The 22,205-nt window shown below is 41.4% G+C and overlaps 4 protein-coding genes and 1 long non-coding RNA gene across 7 annotated transcripts in view; 1 reads left to right on the top strand and 4 right to left on the bottom strand.

Annotated features, from left to right (window-relative positions):
* Positions 1-317: 317 nt before the first annotated feature.
* Positions 318-2,176, bottom strand: LOC104816174. The gene is made up of 2 exons (XR_772241.2): positions 1,896-2,176; positions 318-1,414 (listed from the first exon to the last, which is right to left on the bottom strand). It is a non-coding gene; the product is annotated as an uncharacterized LOC104816174 (long non-coding RNA).
* An 834-nt stretch (positions 2,177-3,010) lies between these two features.
* On the bottom strand, positions 3,011-13,047 carry LOC104816173 (regulatory-associated protein of TOR 1-like). 3 transcript variants are annotated; one of them, XM_019202864.1, is made up of 24 exons: positions 12,778-13,047; positions 12,280-12,587; positions 11,726-11,828; positions 11,542-11,624; positions 11,305-11,463; positions 11,091-11,207; positions 10,811-10,968; positions 10,105-10,277; positions 9,857-10,001; positions 9,694-9,772; positions 9,508-9,609; positions 8,704-8,787; positions 8,484-8,594; positions 7,749-8,102; positions 7,469-7,652; positions 6,484-7,053; positions 6,056-6,373; positions 5,841-5,967; positions 5,365-5,489; positions 5,119-5,264; positions 4,926-5,027; positions 4,304-4,389; positions 3,922-4,003; positions 3,011-3,821 (listed from the first exon to the last, which is right to left on the bottom strand). In XM_019202864.1, the coding sequence occupies exons 2-24, from the start codon at positions 12,577-12,579 to the stop codon at positions 3,483-3,485; spliced, it is 4,047 nt and encodes a 1,348-aa protein (XP_019058409.1). In that variant the 5' UTR covers positions 12,580-12,587; positions 12,778-13,047; the 3' UTR covers positions 3,011-3,482. The 3 variants fall into 3 exon arrangements, with proteins under 3 accessions (XP_019058409.1, XP_010543168.1, XP_010543169.1); XM_010544866.1 differs by having other exon boundaries at positions 12,280-13,047; XM_010544867.2 differs by having other exon boundaries at positions 10,105-10,259; positions 12,280-13,046.
* Positions 13,048-13,785: 738 nt separating this feature from the next.
* LOC104816171 (alanine--glyoxylate aminotransferase 2 homolog 3, mitochondrial) lies at positions 13,786-16,454 on the bottom strand. The gene is made up of 9 exons (XM_010544865.2): positions 15,986-16,454; positions 15,515-15,745; positions 15,262-15,432; positions 15,035-15,178; positions 14,759-14,938; positions 14,449-14,674; positions 14,252-14,365; positions 14,093-14,179; positions 13,786-14,003 (listed from the first exon to the last, which is right to left on the bottom strand). Exons 1-9 carry the CDS (start codon positions 16,202-16,204, stop codon positions 13,960-13,962), a joined length of 1,416 nt encoding a protein of 471 aa, XP_010543167.1. The 5' UTR covers positions 16,205-16,454; the 3' UTR covers positions 13,786-13,959.
* A 1,708-nt stretch (positions 16,455-18,162) lies between these two features.
* On the bottom strand, positions 18,163-19,234 carry LOC104816170. Its single transcript, XM_010544864.2, has one exon. It carries the CDS (start codon positions 19,163-19,165, stop codon positions 18,641-18,643), a length of 525 nt encoding a protein of 174 aa, XP_010543166.1. The 5' UTR covers positions 19,166-19,234; the 3' UTR covers positions 18,163-18,640.
* A 911-nt stretch (positions 19,235-20,145) lies between these two features.
* LOC104816169 (CBL-interacting serine/threonine-protein kinase 15) overlaps positions 20,146-22,205 on the top strand; it is a 5,900-nt gene continuing 3,840 nt past the window's right edge. Inside the window, exons 1-5 of the mRNA XM_010544863.2 lie at positions 20,146-20,323; positions 20,464-20,549; positions 20,864-21,017; positions 21,193-21,360; positions 22,025-22,170. The gene's annotated coding sequence lies outside the window, so the exon portion shown is untranslated. The remainder of the gene's footprint in view (positions 20,324-20,463; positions 20,550-20,863; positions 21,018-21,192; positions 21,361-22,024; positions 22,171-22,205) is intronic.

Raw genomic sequence — 22,205 nt, 5'->3', positions numbered from 1 at the left:
GAAATGCAAGTGCCGCAAAGGTCAAATAAAAACTTATTCCCAGAAATATGAGCACCCGAACATAATATAATTGTTCGATTACGACTGGGAATATTATATTGTTTATGGACGGGAAAGAAAGAAGGAAGACAATGTCCAACCCGAGGTGTGGCCGTACTTATAGTAAGACTCTCTCAGATAATGACGGGAATCCTACATTTCATTATTATTATTATACTAAATCATGATACATTTCCATATACATGGGCCAAATGAACCTTTTTTCTGGTGAGACCTACCAACTTCTTGACAGCAAAAAAATTTACATCTCCACCACATGATAATCAGCCATTTTTCATTATTCATAATGCTTCGAAATAAATTTTTAAAAAAAAAACACACAAGAACGATACAGGTAAAAAAAAGGCAGAAGAAAGGGGCCTACGTAAACCAGGCAAGACTGCAAAACGTCTCCCTTCACCAATCAAAAGTCAATCCCACAACGCTTGTAAACCTAATTCCTCCCTCCTGGCCTAATCTTTCAAGTTTCCCATAAATACTCTGTTTGATTTTACTCAGCTTAGTAGACGAGACTCACGTTTCTTCATATGTTCAATTGAATTAAAACCATGTCCATGTGGACGAACAAACAAGTCGTGCTAAGACATGGGGAAAAGATGCCCGGCTCCTTTTCCATCATTAGCATTTGTAATTGTAGGTATATCTATAGTATCGCTCTAGTCAAAGGCAATAACAATTCCCTACGGGGCCCTTTGTTCATATCAACAACAGCATATTTGCAGTCTTCCTCTCCCGGTCCTAATTCCAGTGAAAGAAACTGTCATTAGAAAATCTGTAAAAACAGACTAACCTTGCTCCCTATTATGAATCTTTTTCTTTCATCGCCGTCTAGCTGGCCTCCAGATGCCTTCCTCATCTGCAATTCACATATTCATTCAATAAAAGAGATGACTCCATAGAAACACATAGATTTCGACGGCTTCTATCAGTTGCAACAACTGCCGCGCTGAGCAAATAGAAGACTTGTGTCCCAAAAGCTTATCCATCTTGCCAAGTTTGTGAGGGCTTAAATGCGTCCGGAATCTCAGTTTCTCCTTCTCTCTCTTTCTGACCAATCTCATACTTCACTTGTATGTTTGCTGTTTGTGACATGGACATCGCAGGGGTTTAGAGTGCTCGATTTCTGAAGTTTCAGACCCTCAATCTCTGGCTGATGCAGCCAGCAGAGTAATTTCACTTGCATGCACGCTGTGGCTTTCACCAGCTGCAAGAGATGATACTCGTGAAAATGGTGCCTGAATCATTTTAACAGATCCATCTTGTGTATTTTCACATGTATGAACGGAGAAAACCATTGTTTCCGCCAGCTGCGAGTGAAGGAAACATTGACTCGGTTGTCCAGAATCCCTGAAATCTGCCAAAGAACCCTCAAACTTTTGGCAATGGAGTTTTCACCATCACAGGAAGGTCCCATGATCAGCTTCTAATTCACAACCTTGAGTACAACTAGTAAGACGATCTTTTCGAACAAGTCACATCAGTGAATTCAATTCTACAAGGCAATAAAGCTGGCATTCCAAACCTCAAAGGCTCAAACCCGATCGCGACAAAGATTGACCTAATGTTAGGTTCAATAAATTCCACAATTGAGGTCCAGTTTTGATTTCAAATCACCGTTCATAATAAGACCATCACGAAGGAATACCAAAACCTAAAACCACGTTCACCGCACGCAAAAGAAAAAGAAACAGAGAAGGAAAGACGCTAATCGGGTGGTGGATCAGGCAGCTAAGGGGATTCAAAATCGATAGCAGGGAAATTGGAACCAGAATAATCGAGATCCAGACTCCGTTCTCAGAGAGTCCAGATGATGAGAAAAGGAGAGGGAGACTTACTAGGCGAGGTCACCGAGCCGACGAGTCCAGGCATGGCGAAGCCTTCGAGCAGAGCTTTGGGGTCATCCCTGGGCGCGGCTGCGTATAGCGTATCCCCTCAGCCGCATTGTGCTTGTCGCTCTCGAATTCAAACGTATTTCTTCAGGAACTTGTTCGGGACGATAAGGAGTGTAGAAGAAGTGAGAGGGGCACGTGGACTGCGTGATAGGAGAGGGGAGGGAGGAGGGTTCAGAGGTGTACTGGGTGCACGTGTGGAGGCTGAGAGATGGGATGGTCACCGAGCTGAGGGAGTATTTCAACACAAGGCTCACTGTCATGGACTGCAGCGGTGGCCCTTTTACTCTTTGGGAGAGCCTTCTTCCCTCCTTACCTGCTTTGTTGCTTGCCATTTAGATTACGACATATATATATATATATATTGTATTTTTTTTTTAAAAAGTGCGTCCCACGTTACCCACATTAAGCAAGAAGGAAAGACTTGTAAAGAAAACTAATCAACCTGCAGGTGGATCAAACCATGACGACCTATCGGAATAGATCCGAAGTCAAAGCGATAGACAGTCTATCAATTTGTGCCTCTTGTCTTATATGGTATTGCCAAATAAAACCATTCACGTAATACAATTATACACATATAGGGATGTTTTCAAAATTTCTGGGGAGGTGGATGATTGTAGATTCCACGTCAAAACACACTGACGGAAAAGGGAGTTCTCGCCCAATAGGAAAGACAGCAAGCAACTCTACGTCACGAACAATGTTTATGTTTTGTCTACTCTGCTGCTCATTATAGACGATGCAGTAGTATGAGTCACAATGCTGAGTTTAGGGCTTACATTACCACTTTGGCACGCATGACTATTTTGTTCCAGCAATAAAAAAAAAACAAATAATAATAATATTTTTGTCCGTCTAACTTATTGTAATGGGCTTTCTGTTGGACATTTTCAACGGCCCAAGGCTCTAGAGAACCCATCATCTGAGATCCTAAACTTAAAAGCCCATTGAATCTTGGTACTAATTCCATTATGACATGTCCGAATCTTTTTATACTGTCTGATAATTCACCAACCGCCCATTGGCTCCGGTTTTGATACATAACGTCTGATTTGAGATGGACACCTGCATTGTAAAACTGTCCACTCTCTTTGAAAGTTTACAAATTTACATCCCAAAGACAAAAAAAAGTATACATACATACATTTACAAAATCCAAACCACACTATTCACTGAAGAGAGAAAGGAAAACCAATAGCGATCACACAAGAGAAAACGATAACAAGAGGAAAATACAGAGCAAAACAAAAAACTATACACCAACCATCATTTACGCGGCGTAGAAATTATATATTTGGCAAAGCCCCCCATAAGATGATGTAACACCTCTCTCCTTTCAACTCCACCGGAGGCTGATGAATATTTGATAAATCACAGAATTTCCCTTCCCTTCGCCCACTGTCCCTTCTCATGATTTTCGACCCCGTTTCGCTTCCAACCCCCACGAACCAATTCCCTATTCTACTATCCTACACCACTTGAGATGTGCCTCTTTGAACCACACTCAAGAATTTTATCACTTGACTTACCTTATCTTGAATGAGCATTGTCGTCAGCGTATATGGAGACAAATGGATCTGCAGCCCCAGCCGTGAGCAGAACCTGGTATGGGTGAAACGTGAGGCAACTCACTGACCCGATTTTCTGGGCCATGAATGAAGGGTAGTACCGTATAATCCCAAGCTGTTCACCCTGGAGGCTGAAGACCTTTATTAGCTGTTTCGCAGAACCACTTGCAACGATGGGGGCATGTCTGTGAACAGCTAATGCCGTGAGTGAGCCCCTGTGGGCATCAATCGTTAGGTAAGTGTCCTTCGTTGTTCTGATATCAACAAACCTGATGTCCCCAGCCTGTGATGCACTCACAATCTGGAAAACGAGAAGAAAAAAAAAACAGAGTAAGGAACTGCACTTATACGTCAATTAAAGAGCGGAATTTGTGACAAGACAGGGTTCTTGTTTTACAAACCTTTGCAGAGTCGAGCCCAGGTTGAAAGCTGATTCCGACGACTCTTTCGGCTCTCTGATGAGGTCGCGTAGAACAGACAAGCCTACATAAAGAAAGAAAAAAAGATATCATATCTATCAACATTAGAAAAGAGAACCAAGTGCCGGCTTCACTCTTCAACTAAATGCCTATCTCTTCATCATAACCGCATCAAAGAGCCTCATCATACATGGATGAGAATCACAGAAAAGTTTAAAAAAAAAAAGTTATATGAATAAATCATAATTATCATTGTTAGTCTCTATGATGTTCTTGTGTGATTTGGGGATTGATATGGAAGGACCTATGAGGATTTTACTTTTGTCCCACTAGAAACTGAATAAACTCTGTAAGCTATACTTACATATCAGGTGACCGAACATCATAAAGTCTCACAGATCCATCGGCAAAACCAGCAGCGAGTTGGCTCCCATGCACTTGAGAAGTCGACTACAAGACACAAAATTAACCTATCATACAAAATCCTACTTTCCATCTTTTACCAATCACAAAAACGACCACTCCAGCAGAATGACACAAGAGAAAGATGCATCGACAATTTCTTCATCTGATTTACAGGTTTGAAGCATAGTTTTTGTATTGAAGAATCCCATCCATGCCTAAGAATCTAAGATCATGTTCAAAGCATAGTCCAAAAACAAGTGAATATTTCTTTAATATCCCAGTTGGTCCCTAGGGACAGACGAAGGATGAATATTTATCTGGATGACATTCTCTTTCATTCAATATTACCAAAAAGCATTGAAGACATCCTTTTCCAAGCCAAAAATATAATAGCCGATAACGCATTGCATAAAAATCCTCTAGACAGTATGTCAGGAATCCATGTATTTATCACGCCCTCAATCACCGAATCCATTGGCAGAAGGCGATAGTAGATAAATAGATATGATCATAATGTGGCATATGAAAACGAAGGGAGAAAGTTCTGCAAGGAAAATAGAAGCCATCGAAAGTAAACTTACAAGTGCAGTGACACCACAATCTGAGAAAGAGGGAATGGAATTGACAAGCTGTTCTTTCTCAACGTCCCAGAGCATAATAGATGACATTTCCCCGGAAGAATACTGCAGAGGCCAGGTAATGCATCATACGGACATCACCAGTTTCGTTACCAAAGAGAAAACCTTGTATATTGTGATTGAAGCAAGTACATACCAGGTAACCAGATTGCTGTTGCCAGTCCACAACAGCGTTCAAACCACGTGTGCTAGGTTTGTGACCCTGGATGGACGAAAAAGCAGTAACAAGCTTTTGTTTACCCTTTGTCATGTAATCTCTCCATATCCGTATACTTCCATCACCTATATGCAATTTCGAAAGCACATGTAAGACATAAATATAAGGATTTAAACAGCCATAACTAAGATATTCCCAATGATCAGAAGACTCTTCAAGCATTACATGAAGCAACAAGCAGCAGACAGTCATCAAGCTCGTTGACAAGGCACAGCTTTGAAATCCCTTTCTCAGGAAAATCATGATTGTCAAAACCATTGAGAAGTGTTGCTTCCTCGTAATTCCACACCCTGAGAGGAAAGACCGTGAAAAGTTCAGTCCAGTAGAAGCATTCAGGTAACAAAGGATGTGGCAAGAATATCAAACTGGGTTGGTGTTGTGTTGCATGAAGATTCTAAAACCACCTCAACTGAAAGAAAGCTTCGGAGCTAAGCATTTTCTAAATGATGATACTAGATAGAGGGATCCAATCCAACAAATAGTGGTTTCGAACAAATAAAGAGTCAACGTGTATCTTTACAAATGTTTCAAAATATATGGAACAATTTTTTTTTTGTTTTATAAAGGCAACCTGAAAGAAACTTCTGATGGAGGTTAACCAAAATCCAAAGTTTAGCTAAGGTCTGAAGAAACTTGCATACCTGATCCGTTCGTTTTCATCTGCGGCAATTACGATTGGAGAAAACGGATGAAGGAGGGATGTTTTAGTTCCCGTTTCAAACTTCGTATCCCAGTTAGCTATTGGATTGTTGTTGAGCTTGCTAATTGCTGGACAAGGGAAAAAAGGGTTTGAATACACATTAAGTTACAAGAGAAGAAAACAATGCAAAAAGAAAAACAAGGAGAAACGCTTTACAAGAATGCTGGCATTTTGCAATATGCTCAAGCGCGAATTTTTCCTTCTCTTCTCTTCTGGCCACTATCTGCTCACTGTCATCTGCTCCGCTAAGAAGTGGTTTAGAGAAGTGACCACAACTCCAGTTATAAACAGTTGACTGTGGAAGCAAACTTCTTTCAGAACCACTGGTTCCTAAAAGTGGATCAGCCAATCCTGAATCTGGAGAACCCAAGAGATGCGGCCTGAACTCTAGTGAACAAACTCTCCTCAATCCTGTTAAGTAGCTTGCCCTAGGAGGACTCACAGGAGGAGTCCTAAACGTTAAGGGCAGGTGACCTGTCAATAAAAATTCAACATCAATACTCACTAACAATCAACAATGAATGGCATCGGAAAGCAACTGCTGGAATGAAACGGTGATTGAAAAGACCCCCTCAACCAGCTACCTGAATGCATATCGAACCATGAGGATGAACGAGCTAGGCCAGGAAGAGGGGTGTGAGATGTAGTTGCAGCTTCACCTGGTCGGCCACTGGGCCTTGAGGGTTTTGCGACAACTTGTTCAATCCCAATAATAGACAAAACACGCCGTCCAAGGCTCGCAATACGTGGAGATGGGTCTTTTGCTAATGTAAACATAGCTAGGACACACTGCGAATAAACAGCATTATCCAACTGTCTAGGTGGATGGACAACTCCATTGCTCACACCATCATGAATAATTCCGGAATCAGAATGTTGTGAAGAATCATCTGATAATGGAGATCCATGTATGAGCCCAGAAGAACCATGAGGACTGCTTGATGAAACCCTTGACTCACGAAGTACTGGTTGGCTCTCAGTACTAGCTCTTGTCAGAGGACCCATGTGTGAAGAAACAATTGTTACGCCCCCAGCATCATGAATCTTGGCCAACGAAGGGAATGAAGTCAGCAAAGAACTTGACTGAGGCTTCCAATATGAAGCTGCAACTGACTTTAGGTGCTGTTTGTGGCCAAAAGCAAAGCGCGAAAGAGCTGTAGAAACAGGACCACACAGAATTTTTAAAAATAATACATAGGAAAACTTGTGAATAAGCAGGCTTAACTTCAACACAAATATATGCAGAATAAATAAGATGAGTGTTTCAAGCAAATAAAAATAGGAAAACAATTAGAAGCTTTAACCATGTTAGTACAATTTCTTTCGACGAGAGACTATACTGCTTCAAAGATGATATATAAGTTGATCAACATTGTAGCAAGTTTAATTTTGTATCTATATTAATTTAGAACATGAAAAACAAGCATGATCACTAATGCATCAAACAATAGAAGGTAGCAATATACCAACAGCGTGAAAATTTTAGCTAGATATCACACATTGTTCTTTGAAGTTAGATAACATATACACCAATATCATGAATGCTTAAGAGACACTTTCTTTTCATACCTACAGCAACCTCTGCCCTGACAAGCGGGCTCCCATCAGAAACTACAATTAAGAGACTTTTGATAATAGTATCCTCAGCTCTAATCTTTTCATCGTCATCAAATTCATCGTCTCCAACATTTTTACCAGAGTCAAATCCAATGTCGAGTAAGGTACCTAGGGCAAACACAGTCGCAGCCCTAATCTGCACAAGAATGATGTTGTTTGCAGTTAGACTGCTATAAAAAGGATAAACTACAGAAAATCGGACAAGGTAGGTAAGCTCAAGGTAAAGCTGCACCTCTGGTTGCGGTTCAGAGAGCAGAGGAACCAATCTAGCAAAAGCATTGGCATCCCGACCCATCATCTGGGCCTCGGTAAAATCTTCCCACAACTTTCCAAGACAAAGACAAAGCCATTGTAGAAACAAAGGTTCTTGTGGTGGATCATTTGGCCGGGGTGCTTCAAGGTGCCCCAGACACACACCGATTAAATTTGCTTCAAGACATGCCTCCTGGCCTCGTCTGTGGCCATCCACAATGACAGCCAAAACAAATGCAGCCATAGCTCGTTGTTCTGGAAATGCACCTGAGCTATCTAGAAATCTGATGAAATACGCATGACCTCCATCCTTCACAAGGTCAACCTGACATGACTGGAAACAAAGAGACATCTCTCAGTTATAGGTGCTGAGAATGTTGGAGATAATATAAAGAAGAAACTGGAAAAGGAAAAATGGTGGAAGGCAAGTATTATGACGATAATCAACAACCTGTTTCGGTGTATGTGAATAAGATCCATACACAAACAATAATATCGAATGGTAAATCCATGGTATTTGTCATTAATCTGGAGATAATTTCATGAACTACACAATAATTTTGCCAGTATAGTGAGGCCAAATGAAAAAAGGAGAGCCGCCCCAACAAGCTAGCATGAAAGAAACCAGCAAAGTTGAAGTTGAACCTAACAGCAGACGTGTTGCTAACAGCCAGTGTGTTCCAATCAATAGCATTCGAAACACCAAATATGTTACCTTGTCGAGGGCAAGAATCTTCGTCCATATGAAAACAAGAATCTGTCGCAGCTCATTTGTAGTTGTTGGCAAAAGCTTCAGAACATAAGGGAATATTCCGACAGATAAGGCCTAGGGGAAGAAGATTCACTCAGATGTGAGCAGATATACACGAGAGAACCAGGAATGGGGTGTCTAAAACCTGAGGGAGTAAGCAGGAGTTCAACACATAGATGTATACCAGATCTACAGCCCAAGGACCCATATCAAGAAATCGTCCGAGAAGCACAAGTGCACGAAACCGATGGCATTGACTAAGTAAGACCTGAAACAAACATAATTAGACTCCATAAATATCAAGTTTTACTTTGCAAATACATATATGACGGAATAACCATATGGAGCCAATAAATTTTCTGCGGGTCATGTCATTACAAAAACATCACTGAATGAATTAAAACAATAATGCTCTCTTTTACAGAGCATACAACAACAACAACATCGCCTTAATCCCAAGTTTATTTGGGGTCAACCGCATGAGTTCTTCATTTCAACTTATTACGGTTTTGAGTCAACTCTTTCGAAATTTGCAACAATTCCAACGTCAAAGTCATTTCTAATGACTTGTTCTCAAGTAAGCCTATGTCTACCCCCTCCTTTTTCTTTTCACCCCATCCTATGCTCTCCACTTTTCTAACCGGATCATCTATCGACGTACATTGTACATGTCCAAATCATCTTAAACGTCCCTCTCGTAACTTTTCATCTATACCTATTACACCTACTTTCTCTCTAATAGTCTCATTCATAATTCTATTCTATCCTTTTGTATCCGCACATCCATCACAACATCTTCATCTCGGCCATGCTCATTTTGGACATATGTGGTCCTTTCGCCGCCCAACATTCATTACCATACATCAATGCGGGTCTCTTTTTATAGAGCATAAAAAAAATAATTGTAATACAGGAAAAAGAGAACTCATAGTAACAGATGAAAAACTGACAAAAAACTAACTCCCCAAATATAGAGCTCATACTGCACCTGAAGAACAATAGGCAACTGCTCTGGTGGCTTCTTATGTTTCGATCCATGGTCAAGCCACACTTCAAAAGCTGTCAGTTGCTCAGTAAAAAATGGGCTTGGCTAAAAAAGGCAAGAAACAAGTATTATCAACAAAACAAGCATAATCTTACGCACTTGAATAGATATTATATAGAGAACACAAACCCGGAATTCTGCATTTGGGTCCTGAACTAATTTAGGAAGCTGAGAAAGGCAGATTTCAGCAGCCATATCCCATGCATCCCTGACAAACATGCAGCAACTAGCTGAGGGAAACATACATGCAGGCACTATAATTAACTGCAAAAACAGGTATCTTGTTCAGTACCACATATGATGTTGATGCGTAGGTGGCAGCATAGGGTGAGATATTGGAGAACAATTCGCAGAACGCATAATCCTCTCCGCAAGTATGAAGTTCCGGAAAAGGCTAGCAACCAACAAGTCCTGTCTAAATAATCTCTGGAAAAGATCTGCAGCGTAAAACTAGCATTCCTGATGTAATGGCGAAAGACTGCAAAGTTCGAATTAAAGAGGTAAAACCTTTACGCATTTATAAAAAGTTTCGCGAAATACCATGGGGAAGAACATTCCAAGCAATAGTATCTGTAACTGCCGTGAAAATCCAGTTCAACTCTCCTAGCAGTGTTTTACGATCATTTTGATGACCCGGAATTCTGTCAATAATCGATTCATCGATGATTTCCTTCAAAAGAGAACGCCTGCAGAACCTGCAGAATAAATCCAGCCTTATAAACTGTGAAAGCCAAAAACGGCACAGTTCCAAATGGAGTTAAATCAAATGCAATCAACATAAAATATAATAAATATGACGGTAAACTTACAGAAGGACAGGACCAAGGGCGAAAGCTCAAAAAAAAATGTTGAAAAATAGAACCAGTGATGTTAGGAAGTAAAGGCTATTAATCAGAATAATATCACGATCCTTCTTGTTTCATCAGAACTACTTAGCACCATGAACATGCAAAGACTTGAAAAATCCATGGCAAACCACATGTCGGTCAACTTTGATTCTGTATAACTTGATTGATGCACTAGTTTCTTCAGCATATGCTATTCCAATTAAAAACATACAAATAACATAATATAATCACCATGTTTTGATCTAATCCTTGGGAAGAAGAAGGATCATGCTAAACACACTACCATAAAGACTGATAGAATTAACACTTCCTTTATAATTGGAATGCACCGATAATTTTAAAAAAGGTGACCCTGGGACAGACATTCAAAAGAAATCAGGAATGGAAAGCGGCTTTACCATCTTAACGCCATTTTGATAGGTGTTGTGAGGCAAGAAGTAAACACATCAGCTGGAAATTCAACGCTCTGAGGAAGTGTCTCATGTGCTTCACAAGCAGCAAGTAGAATGCAGTCCTTTGAGGAGACAGAAGAGCCAGAACAACCCCACTCATGAAGCTACCACATAAGAAAATGATATTTGATAATCTTATAAAACGGCTAAACAAAACGTTAAAACAATCAAGCCCCAAACTCCACAACAGGCCCATATGTTATGAGAAAAGCGACGATCATTTTACCTCGGCAAAGGCATTGACTATCATCCCAGCAGCAGAGCAGTCAAAAACATAGATTGACGGTGTTTTTAACCAAGAATCAAGCTCACTGATTGGCAAAGGAATGTACTGAGTATAACTCTGCTCAAACAGAAAGTGAATCAGGACTTTGTAACAAGCAAAAGCAAACAGGAATCAAACAGGAAGATAACAGAAAGAAATCTTAAAAAAATCAAACCTTGTTAAACACCCAGATTTCACCGTTCGCAGTAGGTTTTGGCACACCATGCCCATTATAGTGGAACAAAACTCTCTCTGTCTTTGCATATTTACGACAAGTCAAACAAAGCTTCCTCACTTCATCCAGAGTAGGATCTGATTGAACCTTATAACGAGCCTGACAAGATTTACAGATACAGATGAAGAAAGCGAACTCCACGGAATAACAATCAAGAAAAAAGAAAAAGGTTCTCACCCTCGGTTGCCATCTCTCATATTGAGAGCTCAAGTTTTTGCCAATTGTCTCAATTGCTTTTTGAGGGGTAACAGAAAATGGATCTGCCGTCAAAAACACAAGGGGGAAGTGGAATAAGGGGCAGTAGAGGAAAAAACAAAAGCAAAAATGGTTGTAATAGGATTGAGATGGCCCAAGGTGGAACCTATCCAGCACTCCATTCTTGCACAAGGAGATATCTTGATAACATCTGGTGGATCGACACTAATGTTCAAACACAGAACTAAAGCTACACATCCTGTTTTCATCTGCATAGAAGAAGAATGAGATCAAGGACAACAACTACATACTCCAATACCCAGTTCCGCTGAAGTAGGGGATAAATAATAGATTCTAAGCACACACTTGAGTTCAAATGAATTCAGAACTCATATCGTGAGAACATTGGCACTTTCCATATTCATACCTTCATCACTGACATGTCTTTGAACTAAAACATTAGCGTAACCTTCTTAAGATAAACATTCTAAATCATACAACACCACCTAATAGGGCACTAAAGCAGCCTGCCTGGTGAATTCTACGGTCTACATAGACAATGTTATCGTTCTAGGTACCTATCCATCCTCTGTGACAAGGGAAACATTGGTGATAGAACCAAAACGTATCGAAACACAAGAGCACCCTAAAATAAGGATGTTAGAAACAACAAGAGAGAGATTTAACACAATTATACTCTCCAGGAAGCCGAATACTTACACGTTCTTTAAGCCTCCATTTCGAGACTAGACCGCTCTCGGAAGGTCCCAAGGGCGCAGACGCCTCGAACGCGTCATGTCTGAGCTCGCAAAGCACGACAGTTTGAGGCAAGTAGGCCATGGTGGTGGTGGCGTAGGCCGTAGTAGCATTTCCGTAGCTGCTGCTCGCGGCCTCGGAATCCCTCCTACGCGAGGCGATGGACGAATCGCCATCGTGGTGACTGGAAGCGGCAGAGGAGTCGCAGTCATCATCGTAGTTGGTGACAACGGAGACCGAAGATTGAGATAACCGAGATACCATCAAGTCCCCTAATGCCATCCAAATGGGAAAGAGAAAAACACCCCGAAATCCCAGAAATCAAATCCAAGGCCCTAGTTTTTTGTTCGGACTGGATGAGAAACGGAAACGGAAAGAAAGCAAGATCAATCAACGAAGCCGCTGCACCAGCGGCGCAACGAAATTGAGCGGAGGAAGAGCAGAGGATCCAGCTCGACGAACCGTGGATGGACAGAGAAGCGGAAACCCTAGGGACTCCGGCGGGGCAAGGGATGGAGAAGAAGGCAGCGGTTACGGTGGAGGTGGAACAGTGGCGGTGGCGGCACAAAGATAGGACGGAGACCGTCGGGATGCGGAAATTGTCGAGAGAGAGAGAGGGTCTTCAATCAATGCGTTTGCGTTTGCGTTGTGCTTCTTCCCCTTCCCTTTTTTAAGAATTGGATCAGCTACGACGAAATTTAGAACATAATTAACAGAATGGTCGCATAAGAAAACATATAATTTCTTCAAACTCTGGGAGGAAACCAGAAAATTCAGCGTCGAATTTCTTATAAATTGTACCTTTTTATTCAGATTTACCAATTCCATTACGTAATCGGGAGAGATTATATTTCCCATTTTTAGAACATGATATACGCATTTGGCGCTATCCATTATACAATTGGTGATAAATGAACACACTCAATTGAGGAATATTTTGTACTAATATTTTTAAAAAATATATATATATGTTTTGTATATGGTAATGTAAAATGAAATGAATTTTATATTTATGAGGTAATTCAAAGGATTCATAACAGAAACAGCAATTTCAGGCTTCACTATGGGCTCCGGCCCATGGAATTATATGGCCTTGTGGTCATGAAAATGTCGACACTTAAAGGAAGAAGTTGGGCCCCATCGTGTCGTGATTACCATACTACCCTCGAAGAACCGGGGTATAGCTGAACCGGTTGTGTGTCATTCATTCATTTGCTCTCAGCCTCTCTGTTTTAGACACCAATCGAAATCCCCGAAGAGTTTGGATGGTTGACATGGTGTGTGTATCGGAGGAGCTTCGGAGATGACGTCATATTTCCGGCGATCCACCGCCTCCGCTACGCCCTTTTTATGCCCCAACGTTGACTCCCTTTCTTCCTCTTTTTTCATCCACCACCACCACCACCAATGCCTCTCCGCCTCTGTGTGTTGCTTACGTGTGTGTTCGTCATTACTATATCTTGCTTTCCATTAATCGGATATTTATATATTTAAATTTGGATTTTCTAGTCACATTTGCCATCACAGGATATTAAACCATGCAAACCAAGTTCACATTGCACGTAGAGTTAATTTTATAATTGAATTTGGCAAATATTATACAAACTCCGAATTCCGGAAGGAAGGGTTGTTGGTCGTGTAAGTTCACATCTTGGACAAGGCGTAATCCATCACGTCCACCACGAAATCTACATACATAACAAAACGTGTATTAATATCAGATTTGAGTAATTTGAATGCCAAAAAAAAGAAAAGGAAAGGAAAAAATGAGACGAACCGGCATCAGCCATGGTGAAGCAGAGAGGAGGGGTGATTCTGAACACGTTCCCGTAGAATCCGCCTTTACCCACCAGCACTCCCATCTCTGGAACCGAACTATTCACATGAATCAATGAACATACATAGAAACATTTGTGTGTGTGTATACCGATCCCACCTTTCATCCGACCCATCAAGTGAAGGGCTTGGGCTTTGGCAGGCGTCTTTGAATGGCGGTCCGTCACGAATTCCACCCCCAGCATGAGGCCCCTTCCCCTCACGTCCCCTATCACTGCGCATTTTCACGCATCATAAACATGATCATCGCAGTACGTTGTTTGTTTAATCATGTCAAACTGATCCGCATGTACATACAATCGTGTTTATGTTGGAGAAGGGTAAGACGTTGTTTGAGATGGGAGCCGACGAGGAAGGCATTGTGCTGGAGCTTGTGCTTGTCGATGACACGGAGGACGGCATGGCCAGCTGCGGTGCACAGAGGGTTCCCACCGAAGGTGTTGAAGTAACAGCGCCGACTCAAAACTTGAGCTATCTCCGGCGTTGTCACCACTGCTCCCAGTGGGATTCCGTTCCCTATCCCCTGCCACACCATCCATTCATATACATATACATATGTATAACATGATCCATTGTTATATTTCTTAAAAAAAAAAAAAACAGGAACCTTGGCCATGGTGACGATGTCAGGGACAACGCCGTGGGACTGGAAGCCCCAGAAATGGGAGCCGGTGCGAGCGAAGCCTGCCTGGACTTCGTCAGCTATGCATAGTCCCCCCGCTTTTCTTACAATGTCGTACACCTCTGCTAAGTAGCCGCCTGCCAACTCCACTATCCCCCCCACTCCCTACACACTTGTCAAGTTTCATCACACATTCATATACATATCTATATACACACACATATGGCCGCAGATATAGAGTGATGATGGGTATTTATTTGCCTGGATGGACTCGGCGATGAAAGCGGCGACGTGGCCTGAAGTCCCGAACTGGATGAGATCGTGGACGTCTTTGGCGTACTTTTCCGCTTCTGAACCGAACACTCCTCTGTAGGGGTCCGGATTCACGGCGTGATGAACTCCACTCTGCAGTTTCCATGCATTACATCACTAGACGCATGTCTTGTTCTTCTTACATCAAAGTTGAAAACGAAATCAAGTATATAAACCTGGACGACGTTGAACTTCCAGTTGGACTGAGAGGTGGCGCCCATGGTAGCAGCCGCGTTGCCGTGGTATGAGTTCCTGAGCGAAACGATGTCGTGGGAGCCAGTGTACAGCCTCGCCATCATCATCGCCAACTCGTTCGCTTCCGTCCCAGAATTCGTAAAATACACCACCTGCACTTGTCCAGTTTGGATGCGTGTCTGAGTACAGTCAATTCAAAGCCATGGATCCTAATTTCTTTTTTTAAAAAAGGACCTTGAGGTGTCCGGGGAGCTTGGAGGCGAGGGCCTCTGCGAAATCGGAAATGGAGTGGTTGAGGTAGAGGACGGTGGAGTGTTGGATTCGGTTGAGCTGTTTGGTGATTGCATCCACCACCTCCGGGTGGCAATGTCCGCATGACACCGTCGCTATTCCCCCGAACGCGTCCAGATACCTCCGCCCTGATTCGTCGAACACGTACTGCATCTTCCCTTCCACCACGTTTATCTGTATCATTACCACAGAATTCCTCAAACCTACGAATTTGCATGATTATCGGACCACTCTGCACATCCTGTGATCCATCATATATAACTTTTTATCCGAATTAGTAGTTTCGTTAATACCCATCTATACACACACACACACACCACAGTGTATTTTTTTCCAATGAAGTAAAAAAATTCAAAAATCGAAAGCTGGAATTGCTGAATGGTTTTAGGAGATGAGATCAGAGGCGGGGCTTACAGGAGAATCGTAGAAGTGGAACAAGGCGGGGCTGAGGAATTGACGCCGCTTCGAGAGTATGTCAGCGGCTGAAGGGCCGTCGTACGCCGGTGGATTGTAATCGAACGCCGGCATTTTAGGAAAGGTCTCCGTTTCCTGTTGGTCAGTCATCAAGGAGAATCCACGGCTGCGGCGGATTTTGTTACGCGTTAGAGCCATGGCGGCCGTGAACCTCCTCATTTTGGCCGCCGACAGTATCACTCGTCGCCGGCGATCTCCAAATTATTTACAAGGGAAGCGCTTTGTGAAGACACCTAACACACGGGTGGCCAATATTTATAGACGTCACGTAAACTGCTTTTCTACGTTCATTTCACTTCTTCTAGTTCAAAAAAAAAACGATCGTGGTTCTGATCAACAATTAATTTGTCCATATCGGAGATATAATATATATATATACACGAAACGTAGTTGATGTATGCCATCAATAATGAATGATGACGTAGTTAGAATACCTTAAAAAAACATATAATAAAAATAATGTAAATAGGGGATGGGACTCATATATGTAGATGTGTGTGGTATGAGATAAGCTTATCTCCAATTGTATCAGGATGCACATTGCTTCCCTCGATAGAAGTTGGCAAGGCAGAATGAATGTGGACGTGATTCAATGGCATATTAGATACAGATCGACTTTATTGGTCCGTTTATTTTATTATATACCACAAATCAAAGTTTAATTAAGCTTGTCTGTTACTGCTTGGGTTCCTTGCATGTATCGGTTTCAGTATTAACTTGTGAAAGTCCCAAACTTTGAGAGCTTTACCTAAGTATGATTGCCGTGTCGGATTCCCATGTTTCGTTTTGGACTCGCTTTATTCTTGTTTAATTAGGTCACTCTCCAATAGGCATCTATCTATATATATTATTGGCCACACAGATATAGTTTCTCTTTAATCGGACTGCTTATCGAACGCATCCACCCCCAAAAGAGATAAACACGACATAAATATACAGTACACCTGTGAACTCAACCATCTATCTCCATTCCAATAATAAGACGGGCTTCTTCGGTTTCACACACACACAAAAAGAAAGAAGTGGTAGTTAACGGGAATCTAGCAAATTAAGAGAACGAGATTCGTTAATGTATAAGTACCTTCGAAGCTCACGGTCGAATGAAGAAAACTTTTTCCTTTTTCATATATTATTTCCAGACTCCAAGTTTCACAATACGCCCAGTATTTATTTTATATTATAGACTTTTATAGAGGGTTACGGTTATTTATAGAATGTGCACGATTAAAATTTGCACTGGATAATCGGTCAACTTGTACGAGACATACAAGGCAAGCTAAGTTACAAAGGGAAAAAAGAAACAATGGAATCTTATCTTATCTTTTAGGCAGGCCAATGGCAGGCTCTAATTAATTTTATAACCCACATTTATTAGCCCAATAAAAACATTGTTTATACAGACGCCGTACGAACTACACCAGTTTTCAACTTTGATGATAAGAATCGCAATGGTATACGTTCCACACTGCCACAAAGGCCCCAGCATGCAATATTGCATCGGCGAATGAATCCGAGGAACAAACATCAAACTCATCGGAATTGATCAGCAACCATACACGGATTTTATTTTGCGCATTAAAAATGCAAATATTTGACCAACACTTTGTTAGAATAACGACCGAGACGGAATATCTATATATCTCCACCCGCAGTAATCGCTGCCGACACGTCCCAGGTTTGTGTCTGGACTATCTTTGCTCTTCTTTTCACCCCCTCCATGCGTAAAACTAATTAATTTACATGCATGACATGCATGTGTATATATATATACGGGTTTCGGAATTCCTTTTTGTTTGTTTATCACGTTTGGCCATCAGATAGCATAAAGGGAAACAGGGTGTTATTGCGTGTGTAGTCGCATATATAGCGTATATAACACCCACCCACCTCTTTTTATTTGTTTTTTCTTTGCTTAGAAGACAGCAGATTTCAACTGAACCACGATTATATATATATATATATATATATATGTTCAATCCAACTAATTTATAAAATAATCCAACAGTTTGTGGCCGAGTGGTTAGTACCTGGGTGCAAAGCACTCAGAGTTTGGCGGTTCGATTCTTGGTTGGAGAGGAGTTTTCACATGGGCTGCTCCAATCCTCTGGGAGATGTAATTGGACCAAACCCCCGGTGAACTTCCATATTATTAAAAAAAAAACTAATTTACAAAATAATAACATTGCAAACCCAATGTGCTGTCACGTCAATGCCACTTTAACAGTGTATACAAGAAACCACCGGTAGATTGGAATATATTTAAACTCAGTATTAAATACGTGCAGAAAACAAGGTGCATAATTAATTAATTATGTGATCCGTTAAGGAAACCACGACAATAATACCAAACGTCCACTGTGCGTTGATCGAACGTATAGTCCGCGTACTCTGTTAGGATTACCAGACGTGACATCTGGAAAGTCGGAAGCACAAGGCGGAAGCGGAGGCTGTATCATCGTCAGGAGCAGTAGCGGACTCAGAAAGATTTATGATTGGGGGCAAAGTTAATTTCATAATAGTAATTTTAATTATTTTATGGGGGCATATAATAATTTGTGTAAAATTTTATAAATTTTGTAAAGAAAATATTTTGTTTTAAAAAAAAGGGTGGGGGCCTGTGACCCCACTGCTAAAGAGCTGGATCCGCCCATGGTCAGGAGCGTAGTCGATGGACGGCGTCGAGTAAAATATCTTCATCCTCCTCCTCCTCCTTCTTGTCGTCTGATGATACCTGGACATATCATAGTCGTGAGGAATGAGGGCCATGGACGACGACGGAGTCAACGGGACCACATCCTTGACCTTGTCGGCCGACCACGACCACGACCACGACCGGAGCCTCGGGAACACGGCAAGATCCAAAAGTCTGGAACCTGGGGAGGTCTTGGTGGGTAGACGTCGATGACACTGGTAGTGAGAAGGAGGAGGAGTGAGAGGTTGGATCGGACGAGCGTCCTCGTGGTGCCTAAGGGCGTGTTTGGGAGTCCCTGGCTGCGACTCCCACTCGAACGGCACAGAACCACCAACACCTCCTCCGTAGTGCAATGCCCTAAACGAAGGGGATCCATCCTCCTTCCCCGACATTGGCGGCCTCCTCAACAACTTGTCCTCTCTCTTCATCGAGGGATATCCTATTCCATGTTACCGATATTTATATATAAGAATGGTGTCGGTGTAGTTACGTCATTCGTTGTTTTACGGTATCATATGAATGAGGGTTTTGGGTAGTTGGAGACTCGTTATGCAGTTGCTTTCTCTTTATTAAATGGTACTTAGTCATCCTACCACCGACGATACTCTGTGTCACATACGATTTTATAACCATCCTCGATTTCTTAATTTGTGAAATACAATCCACAAAAACACACATTGTCATCATTGATCTCGCTTAGACACCGAACTTCTAGATGATAACAAAACATTTGACGTTACATGTATATTATATATATATATATATATATTTTATTTCTAGGAAAAAAAACATGTCATGCTTTTCGAAGTTTTGATAACAAGTTAATTACCAATTGCAATAGCAATTACACGTATATATACCACGTAATGGATTTATTTAAACGGCTAGTAGTAGGAGTTAATTTTCAAACTACGTACATGATAATATATTGATATTAATGCTGTAAACATTTAATAACCTGAACCGACAAGGCCATTTACCAAACAATCCATCGTATTCCTCGATTAAACAATGGCAATAACACATACATGTATATGTGTGCATTATCTACGGTTTATCTATTGATTTTATTTTTTTGGAATTATTTCGTAACTGGGAGAGGACGAAACATGTATGATGTATGATGATGATGTTTTATAAAAAAAAACATGTATGATGTATCTACATTAAATAAGGGTGGCCCACGTGACCCAGAAAGGAAAGCAAAACAAAAAAGAGACTCAAATGATGATGGGCTCTAAAGACATTAATGGGCCACCCTATGCGTCTCACATCGTATTCCTGTATATACCCGATGGTGTCGGTCGGTCCAATCGCTTTTTGTTCTTCCCGCTTTTATGTATCCGTTATTGATTTCTGGGTTCTCATTTTGTCCCCCCCCCCGACCCCCCGAAATTATATTATATTATATACGGCTTCTCTCTATATATATTTCAAAAAATATCGGCTCAAATAGGGCGACCATCGAGAGAAGGGTTACCCGTGTTCATCTCGCGATCTTCTGTTTGGTTGTTGACTAGTTCGGATTCTGTCCCTTGTCGTGTCTCTAGGGTTCTTGATCAGGATGAATTCCTGCAGAATTCTGGGTAACCTTCATTCCTATTTATTTATTTATTTTGTACTTGGGGAACTTCTGATGGTGTTACCGATTTTCTGTAGATTGTTATGATGTTTTTATTTTATTTTCCGGTGGTTGAATTTGGACGATGTCTGTGGAAAACCTAAGGTGTTGAGGATTGCGAAGAACCCTAAAATCTTTCGTGTGTGTGTGTGATTCCGTGTTACAAAGAGATGAATTTGGGTTCGCTGCAGGTAAATTGCTATGAAATGTGTGATATCCGTAAGGTGATCAAGCGAGTGAGGTCCAGATGTTTTGATTATTGAATTTAAATGGATATAATCCCAGGCATGAGAGTTGGTGTTGGGGCTGACCTGGGTTTGTGATGCTAGAGCTAGACAAATGTTTGCTCGAGTTATCCTATGGCCCTTTCTGCTGAACTAATCCACAAAAACATGTGTTATAAGTAATTTACATTCCTGACATAGATCACCTCCTCTCTGTTCAGTCTTTAATATTCTTTGATCCTGATTTTAATGAATCCTGTTGGGAACTGGGTTATTTTTAGGCATTTCACTTGGAATGTCTGCTATGGGTCATCCTTTCACTACGAGAGACCGTTCCCACGTGGTATTGAAGAAATCCATCAATCATACGTTTATGATACCTGAATGTGATTTCATTTCTTTGCTGATTCTTCAGGAGCACCTCGTTAGGACAAGGTATGTGGTATGTGCGACACGTTTGTACTCTAGCATCTGAATACCTTGAAGAGGCTTCAATCATTGAAGCCCTTCACACATGCTCGTTGATCCGGAGGTCTTCGCTTTTACGATATCGGTTTACTTCTTTTGTTCCAGATGTATGTTAACCCCCCAAGTTTTATGCTTGATGCAGTGGCTGGTGCTTACGCTGAACATTTCTTCATAAAGCTCTCGCAAATCCAGCCTGACTAAATCTGTAGAAAGCAGTGGCTGCCTTTGCTTCAGAAGATTTTTTTTGAAGGAGACTGCCGTGCATACTGTTTCGGAAGTTGTTGCCAAACTGAAATATCCTCAGATGAAGGTAACACCTTCTGACATTCAAAAGCCTTTATCGGATAAATTCTTATTGACGAAAAGAATCTGGACCCCCACCTCTGTCTCATCTCAGGAGTTGTAGGTTGATGCTTTAGTTTTAGTGAAGCCTTTTAAGATCTCATCAGGCTTCTCGTAGTTTCTAGTTCTACCTATTGGGATGCCTCTTGGAGCTTTTCGGTAGCGTCCGAACTATGCCCGATTTTGAAATGGTTCTTTACCATTATGATAAGAAAGATCATTCTACCTGCTAGTTTTAGGATATCAATGCTCACCCTGGCCTCCTCTTATCCTATTATTGTCGGGTTGCTGATGAACTCCTGTCTCTGCTCATTCAGGCAAACTCGGTCGTTTATTACCCTTGCAGCTAAGTTTCTGGGCGGTGAATAGTTGATTAATTGAACCATTTTTTTCCCCAAAAGGACTTTGCAAGTGATGCAGAGTAGAGAAGAAATACAAGAGACTTGGGTTTTGTTTTTGCAGCTAAAGAGAGATGAACCGATTACTCTAATTACTGTTGAAGGAATACAAGCCCCTGAACAATTACCAGGAGAACTAGAAATTCAAACTAAAAAAGAAAAAGAAGAGCAAAATATCTGACATATACGTTAGTCTTAGAGTTTTGATATGTTGTCTACTTTTGGTTGGAGCAGTGCAAGAAGATGGTGTTTGAGAATGGGCCGCTGATACTTGAAGATGTGGAGAAGTAGTCTCCACTCCAGAAGACTGACGTCTGTGTTCTCCTCCGTCTCTGTCCTCTCCTGCCTGTGGCAGATACGTAATTACAACATCATACATGGTACATAACCCCCCCCCCCCCCCCCTCTTTTTATC

This window comes from Tarenaya hassleriana, unplaced genomic scaffold (assembly GCF_000463585.1).
Source record: "Tarenaya hassleriana unplaced genomic scaffold, ASM46358v1 Cleome25, whole genome shotgun sequence".
NCBI classification, from domain to species: domain Eukaryota; kingdom Viridiplantae; phylum Streptophyta; class Magnoliopsida; order Brassicales; family Cleomaceae; genus Tarenaya; species Tarenaya hassleriana.
The sequence above is the reverse complement of the archived record's forward strand: the minus strand, read 5'-3'. Positions and strand labels throughout refer to the sequence as shown.